General features: G+C 39.6%; 1 protein-coding gene across 2 annotated transcripts; it reads right to left on the bottom strand.

Annotated features, from left to right (window-relative positions):
* Positions 1-862: 862 nt before the first annotated feature.
* LOC121265235 (protein SLOW GREEN 1, chloroplastic-like) lies at positions 863-8302 on the bottom strand. 2 transcript variants are annotated; one of them, XM_041168783.1, is made up of 3 exons: positions 7123-8302; positions 2538-2617; positions 863-1682 (listed from the first exon to the last, which is right to left on the bottom strand). In XM_041168783.1, the coding sequence occupies exon 1, from the start codon at positions 8229-8231 to the stop codon at positions 7182-7184; it is 1050 nt and encodes a 349-aa protein (XP_041024717.1). In that variant the 5' UTR covers positions 8232-8302; the 3' UTR covers positions 863-1682; positions 2538-2617; positions 7123-7181. The 2 variants fall into 2 exon arrangements, with proteins under 2 accessions (XP_041024717.1, XP_041024716.1); XM_041168782.1 differs by lacking the exon at positions 2538-2617.
* Between the last annotated feature and the right edge of the window lie 362 nt (positions 8303-8664).

Consider the following 8664-nt stretch of genomic DNA (forward strand, 5'->3'; position numbering starts at 1 on the left):
TGCAGAAATCAAGCTTGCATGTTTTGACACCCTTCAATAGATTTTTCTTATGAAGCTCCATCATCCCATGCTCACCCATATGACCTAACCGCATATGCCACAAGACTGTACTATCTGACTTGGACTTTGCGGCTGCAACTCCACCTTTAATTGTGGCACCTAGCAGTCTATAAATATTTCCTGCTAGTTTCTGCCCCTTCATCACTATCATGACACCTCTACTCACCTTCATTACTCCACTTGCAAACTTGTAACTAAACCCATTACAGCCTAAAGTGTCCAATGAAATCAGATTCTTCCTTAAATCTGGTATATGTCTAACATCACACAACGTTCTAACAACACCATCAAACATTTTAATTATGATATTCCCTATTCCAACAACTTTGCATGAAGCATCGTTACCCATCATAACAGAACCAGAATTTACTAACCTGTAGGTGTCAAACCAATCTTTATTGGGCGTCATGTGATAAGAACATGCTGAATCCAATATCCAAGAATCTGTGAGATTATCTTAACTGGATGAAACAGAAAGCATATACCCGTCACCGCTCTCTGAGTCTTCTTCTTCCACTACATTAGTAGACTTTGATGGACCCTCTTTATTCTCTGTATCCCTTTCTTTTTCTCTGGACAATCTCGTTTTATGTGCCCATTTTTCCCGCACTTATAACATTGTATGTCCTTCATCTTCCTGATTTATTGTTACTCTATTCGCTTCAGGACTTGTTTCTCCCACGTTCTTGATTACTCCTCACCACAAGCCCTTCACCTTGTGAATTCTCATCACAAGCTTTCTTCCTCTGATTAAAACCTAATAAAGCGCTTGTGATCTCCTCCAAATCATGAGTTTCTTTCCCCCCACATCAGAGTTGTAACCAAATTTTCGTACGTAGGAGAAGCAGGTAAGGAATTCAGTAACATCAACGCCTTGTCTTTGTCTTTTAACTTCACATCAACTCGCTTCAAATCACTGATGATCTAGTTGAACACGTTGATATGTAGGTTCAGATCTGAGCCCTTTGACAACTTAAGACCATACAGTTTTTGCTTAAGATAAAGCTTGTTCGTCAACGACTTAGACATATACCGACTTTCCAGTTTCAACCAAACTGCCGCCAGTGATTCCTCATCCATGACGTGATACATCACGTCATCAGCTAGACAAAGCCTGATAGTTGCCACATCCTTCACTTCCAGTTCCTTCCAATCTATGTCGTCCATGCTGCTTTCCGTACAACGCTTTCACCATGCCCTGCTGCACGCACTAACAAATCCTTGACCTTCCTCTGCCATAATTCAAAATTTTCAGATCCGTCAAACTTGACCTTGTCAAACTTCGCAGAAGAAATCTCAAACATTGTAACCTGAGCTCTTGATACCAATTGTTATGCTGCGTGCGGCAGTTACGATGAACAGTACGTAAAAAGAGAGAAAAAAAATACATATAGATTTAACGTGTTTCGACAATATACCTACATCCACATGAGCGATGACTGAATTTTCACTAACTGTCAAAGTAGGGTTACATCATATGTATTTATACTAACCCTAGCCGTACAGAGATAGTATAAAATTTCAATAACACCCCTGTTACGTGTTATCGAGCAGAACGGAGCAGAATGACGGCATTAGCATGCTTTCTCTGTATACATGTTCCACTCGACATGAGTCACATACTACAAGAAAACTTAAGACAAAAGAGGATTGATGAATATAAGAACGAATAGATTGAGGTTCGCGCTTCTCAAAATAGGCACCCAACAAAAGATAAAAACCAATGCCCTGGTGTTTCAGTTTGTAAAATGGGCGGAGTCTGCGTTTGGCTTGTTATATCAATTGCAATAGTTTTTGTCAACATCTACATCTCTCTTTCTCTCTTTTTCTGTGTTATGTTCTATCTACATGTCATACCTAATGAAGTTTAAGGTTGAACAAAGGTTGAACCGAGCATGTTAATCCAAACCTTAACAAATAAGATTGAACAAACTTTGGATTAACAACAAAGTTTTCTTTCAAATTGAATTAGATGAAGTTCTTAACCTAGTCTATAAATTTGCCCTTTAAAGCATTTTACGACATCTTTTAAGCATATAAAAATCATGTGAGAAATTCCTAAATTAGACAATTAAAATAGAGTATATACTTCTCACATGCTCAAGGGATACTAAGAAATTTTCAGATCAAGTTGGAGGAGAAGGGATTGAGATTTCCAATAATCTTCTGCCCCAAACTCCTTTTACAATTCAAAAAGATATAGACACAATAGAACATGCCTAATCATTAATTATCTGCTGGGTTTGGATACAAAAAATAGTTTCAACTCATCTTATCTAATCATTACAACTTTCTCAAATTTTCACACAAAATATAATAAACAATTCAAAATTTTCAAATTTCAAAACAATAATAATATTAAAAAATAATATTCTAATAATATTTTATTCAACTTTTAACTTTCATCTCAACTCATCTCATCTCAACTAACTATCCAAACCTCAGCTTAGGCGGTAAACAAAAAGGATCCATCTTACCTGCTACGCAAATGTGAGACAGTTCTTTTATTTTAAGGGCCACAATCAGAAAGTGAATCATGACCAAATGCCAACTAAACCTGTGCAGAAAGATCAGCATAAGCAAAATGCAGTGTTGTTTTAGACCGGAAGGGAGGTATACCGGGCAGAAATGGTTTGTGCCAAGAGGAGGGTTTTTTAATGCCAATCTTTGGCTTCTTATCACCAACAGTTTATGCAAAAATAGGCCATGTTAAGCTTCCTTTCCACTCTTCACAGGCGTTGGTCAGTTTCGGATACATATCTGTGTGGGTGGGTGTGTGTTGTGTTACATATTCATCAATGCATATTATAGAATATACTCATACAAATATGTAGCTGTGACGTTCAATTACAATTGATAATAAGGTAAAAGAAGTGAGACATGTTGAATAGGCTGTCAAGTAGGGGGATGCATTTTATGCCCATGCTTATTTGTAAGCAAGGAACTATTTGATCTTGCCACTAATGTTCATAAGGACGTGGGGTCGTGGGTATGTGACAAAAAAACTATGACAATGAACCCAAAAAATTAATAAGGAACGACATTCATATTACTAACTAATGATGAAGTCTAATTTTACAACATAAGCAAGGAAATCAAAATATTTGAATTTAGTTGAATAACCACTGAGGGAAAAGCACCCAAATGACTTGCTCAAGCTAAATTGACAGCATTGCAAGGGTGGAAATATATCATTCAGGTGGACAACTAATGATGAAGTCTAAGGTGGAGAACCGTCTTATCATTCTATCTTTCAGGTGTTAACGTTCAATTGTCATATCTAACACTTGTTTCAAGTCTTCCCAAGAGCTGCAGCTTCTTCATCGAATCAACACTACCAACCACAAACCTTGCATACCAAAGTAACACAGAAATGAAAAAGACATGACATAACCACAAATGTGCAAACAAAAATAGAATTTGCCCATGATTTCTCTGTACATGCCACAATTGTACCACCTAATCAGTAATTAGCAGAGACTTGAGCTGAAAACATTTTATTTTTATTTTTATCAGTACTCTTTTATCTTGGAATGTCTCCAGAGACTTTAATGGGCTAATCTACATGGCTTTCTTGTATCTTTATCTTCTTCTAGAAAAGCGTCTCTTTTGTATACTTTCTGTGTATTTGTTTTGTGCTTATAAATGTAGAATTATTACTTATAAAAAGAAAATAAGTAACAGCAGGAACAAGAGACGCACTATGAGGGGGCAAAAAAGTTTCCAAATAACCTAATGGCTGAGTCTATATGCATAAAATGCAGGAGCAAGAATCATTAATTTGTCATTCAACCCCGTGCAGAAAGCCCATTACACGCAGGTTTCCTAGCAGATATGGGTACTATTATGACTATGCTTAAGTAGAGGATTCCAAGGTCCCCTCCCCGGCATTTGAGAGGGGGGTGGGGGGAGACACCTTGTTTTGCTTATCTTACATATTAATTTGAACCCCTAGGGATTGGCTCAGTAAAGGCCTTGGTCTTGGTGGTATATTCCTTATAGCTACTTTCAAGCCTGACGCTGATTTGTATGTTACCAGATGAATCCAGTGTTGGTCTTGGTCTTGAAAGTGAACTTTGATAAGTTAGAGTTAGTGCCAGTGGGGAACGTGAAAAATACTCGGCAATTAGCTAACATACTTGGGTGTAAGGTAGCCTCTCTCCCCATGACTTATTTGGGATTGCCTTTGGGAGCTACCTCACGGCCTTCATCCATTTGGGATACAGTCATCTCAAGAAGATAGGAAGAAAATTGGCAGGGTAGAAGAGATTGTACTTGTCAAAGAGTGGACAGTTAACTCTTACTAAGAGTACCCTTTCTAATTTATCTACATATTTCTTGTCTTTGTTTCCTATTCCAGCTAGTGTGGTGGCTCAGATTGAAAAACTATACCATGATTTCTTATGGAGCGGGTTGGGAGATGAATTCAAATTCTACCTAGTCAGTTGGCACAAGGTGTGTAGGCCAATCTTGTCAGGTGGATTGGGTATAAAAAATTTGAGAGCCTTCAATCGGGCCCTACTCAGAAAGTGGCTATGGAGGTATAACATGGAACCAGAAGCCTTATGGAAATTGGTGATTGATTGTAAATATGGAAGCTTGTGGGATGGTTGGTGTACCAGAGAGGTAAATGGGGCTTATGGAGTGGGGGTTTGGAAGCACATCAGGCAAGGGTGGAGGGTGTTTAATCGCCATTCTAAATTAGTGTTGAACGAGGGTTCCTGGATAAATTTTTGGAGGAACATATGGTGTGGGGATGAAGCCATAAAGGATTCTTTTCCAGCTATATTCCGGGTGGAACGTGATCAAGAAGCTTCAGTAGTGGACCTCAAGCTTCGATCAGGGGACCAAGTTTAGTGGAATGTCACGTTTAGTAGAGCGGCGCAAGATTGGGAAGTATATAGCTTTGAGGCTTTCTTTAGCCTATTATATTCTGTGGTGCCAAATGGACAAGTTGATGGGCTATGGTGGACACCGGCGGGTAAGAGTGCTTTCTCGGTTCACTCCTTCTACAAGTCTCTTACACTTTTACCAAACAGCCAATTCCCATGGAGGAAAATTTGGAGGAATAAGGCGCCTCCTAAAGTGGCCTTCTTTACTTGGACAGCAGCCCTAGGGAAGACAGTAGAGCATCTCTTGTTACATTGTGAGATAGCTAGAGCCTCCATGTTTTGACAACCGATAACTTGAGGAAGAGTAAGGTCGTCATCCTAGACTAGTGTTGTATGTGTAAACAATTCAACGAGACAGTAGAGCATCTGTTGTTACATTGTGAGACAGATAGAGCCTTGTGGACTAAAGTGTTTAGCTAGGTGGAGTAATTGTACGTAATGCCTGCAATAGTGGTTGAGCAACTGGCTATCTAGATTCTCTCGAGAGGTCTCCAACAAATTAAGGAGGTGTGGAAGATGATCCTGATCTGCATCATGTGGTGCATATGACAAGAACGTAATGATCGGACTTTCAAAAACAAGGAGTGGTCACCAGAGGAACTTCGACCTTTATTTTTCCGTACTTTATTTCTATGGGCCATAGCTTTAGATTTTAATGGCTTGAATTTTCATGATTTTCTTGTTTCCTTTACTTAGACCGAGATAGGTCTTATTTCTTGTATATCATCTTGTATACTTGGACAATGCCTATCTTTATTAATAATATCGTTTACTTATAAAAAAAAATATATAGTAACAACGAGCCAGGTAACATGCTCACCATGTCGCAAGACATGTATGTAATTTTATTTATGCATGGGTGAAGTTAATTACTTTATTTATATTCTAACACTTCTCTTCACTTGTAGACGAGACTCTCCTTTAATAAGTGGACCCAAGACATGGGATATCTACATAACCATATAAAAATCATGCATACACATGATTGTCCCATTTTGGAAATCATGAATGCAGTTATATACATAATCATATAAAAATCATGTGTATATGCATGTGACACATTCACATCTTTATGTCCCATTAGGGAACCTCAACAGGCCTGTACAACCGCTACAGCGATTTACTCAAAAGCTCAGCACATGTAAATTTTTTGATGATCAAAACCTCGTCAAGGCAGGACCCTTCAAACCTACACATGGGGAGTAAACCCCGTATATATGACACCACGCCCATAACTGTATATCAAGTAATCCAAAGGAAATCCTAGTGTGGAATCGAACCCAGGATGTCTGAGTCTATACCCATCCTGTAACCACTACACTCAGCCCATAAATGAAAAACACCTGCATAAATTAGTTCTGAATGAATAACTCGGATGCATTATGATGAGTTGACATTTTCCCTTGGAACCATTGAGAAAAGAAATTAACTATTGAGGGAGTTTCTCTATCTACACCATCATTATTCTCTAAACAGTCATTGCAAGAAGAAGACTACTCGCCACCAGAAATTTTTAACATCAAACTAAAGGTCCTCATGTCATGGACCTCAATGCATTAGCCAGGTCAATACATCCAGTCCCTGGGACAGATAAAAAAATTTCTAAACCATAAAAAAGGAGGGGGAGTCAACCACAAACCAAGGGGTGGCCTTATACATATCTGATGCGTATAAAGGGCAATGGTACCCCCGACTTTGCATGTTCCTGCCCTTAGTCCATATGCATTGTACACAAATTGCATACATATATGTGTTTCAAATGTGATCATAAATATCACATTACAAATAACCAACCAAAAATCAAGTCTTTGTTAACTGCAACAACATACTTCAATCATGGCGATCCAACATCCACATGCTTAAATACAACCACATGCACACATGACACAACCATGTTGCGCACACGCAAACACAAAAATCAATATAAGAAAACCAAAATGGCTATCCTTACCATTCCCGCATCAGAATAGCTAGTGTTTTTCACCTTCTTACTATCAGCTAAACATATAGATAAAGATAGCAATTCCACCAGACATTAAATTCCATTGAGCCATTAATTAATTTCCACAATATAAAACTAGTAACCTACGTCCAAATAAAGTTACCATCCAAGCGTTAGCCTGGAAAAGAACAAACAAAAAGTAGGGGGGCAACGGGAAAAAACACTCACTGTAGAACCGGCCAATCATCATATAAGGATCGAATCCAATTGGCAATTAGCCGTTTTCCTTAGCGATTCGAACCCGCTCTCTCCTTTTCAACTTTCTGAAGAAAACTCTTCGTCGCGAACATGTTCTCATCAAAATATTCCTTATAAGGATGATTTTTTGGCACGAGCCTCCGAAATTTCTCAAAATGTTTCTCCGCCTCATCTTTCTTACCCAGCATAGTATTCAAAATTCCCTGACATAAATACGGCCTAAAGTCCCTCGGCTCCTCCTTCACAAGCTGCTGATAAACCTTCAAAGCCGCAAGATAATCGCCCTCCATAACCTTAATCTGCCCGACCAAGAGATTGAAATCCCTTACTTCTGACTTCCTTCCCAGCTTATTGCATTTCTCAATTGCCTCCTCAACTCTCTTTGCGACATTCTTCATAGACTCTTCATCCGATTTTTCAGACGATACCATCAAGAGGCCGTGATAGGCCTCGACCCGCAATGGGTCTTTCTCTAGAATCTCCTCGAACACATTTCTCGCCAATTCCAGCTCCCCATTGTAGCTATGGAGGTTGGCTTTCAACAACGGCCATTCGGACTCTTCGGGTTCGAGCTCGATCAGGCGGTCCAGGACTTGGATTGCTTCTTTGAAATTGCGAGCCTTGATTCTAGCCTCCATCAGGGAACGTAGAGCTTCGGTGTCGTTCTGGTCGTGGCTCAATTGCTCTTCGATGATTCTCTCATTTTCTTTAGCCGAAGAAGCGGTATCCAGCGACTCCTTAGCTGGCTCCACAATGGGCGAAGCAGTCGGGGCGGCGATGGCGGGTTTGAGGTGGAACCGCGTGAAGAACAACGCCGCGGCGGCGGCGAGGGTGACGCAAGTGGTTTTGACGAGGGGGTTCAGGGTTTTAGAGAGTTGGGATTTAGGATTTTTGGGGGTGGAGGATGAAGCTTTGATGACCAATGAAATGGACGGCCATGATTGTGATGATGGAGGCGTTGCCGCAGGTGGGTTCCTGAAAGAGAGAGGAGAAAAGGGTCTTGGGAATGACGAACGGTGGTGATTGAGTGAGAGTTGAAGGGGTTGGTGGGAGTAGTTCAGTTTGGCAATGGACTCCATGTCCGTGAGAGAGCGAGATGGGAGGGATTCTAAAACCCTAATTTTGTGACACTGATGGAAACAAACAAGGTTTGAAGGATTCTAAAACCCTGAGAATATGCTGTTCATTCTTGACAGTCCCACGCATCCTGTCGAATAATTGGGGGCTTGGTTGTCGTGTAAACGCACTTATAATGACGAACTTCCAGACTTCCTCGACGTTACAAACGTTAACATAGCCGTCGTTAAAAAGAACAAAACAAAAAAAAAAAGGATGGCATGAATTTCACAATTATGGATTCAAGAATTTATTAAGTTGTCATGCAAACTCTAGTGTCTATATCGACGGAAAAATAAATATATAAATTGAATTTTAAATTATTTATTAAGTTGTCATGCAAACTCTAGTGTCAGTTCGACTATTCATCCATTTCGGATATTGCTGCTTAGAAAT

Source organism: Juglans microcarpa x Juglans regia, chromosome 5D (genome assembly GCF_004785595.1).
Source record: "Juglans microcarpa x Juglans regia isolate MS1-56 chromosome 5D, Jm3101_v1.0, whole genome shotgun sequence".
In the NCBI taxonomy this organism is placed as follows: Eukaryota; Viridiplantae; Streptophyta; class Magnoliopsida; order Fagales; family Juglandaceae; genus Juglans; species Juglans microcarpa x Juglans regia.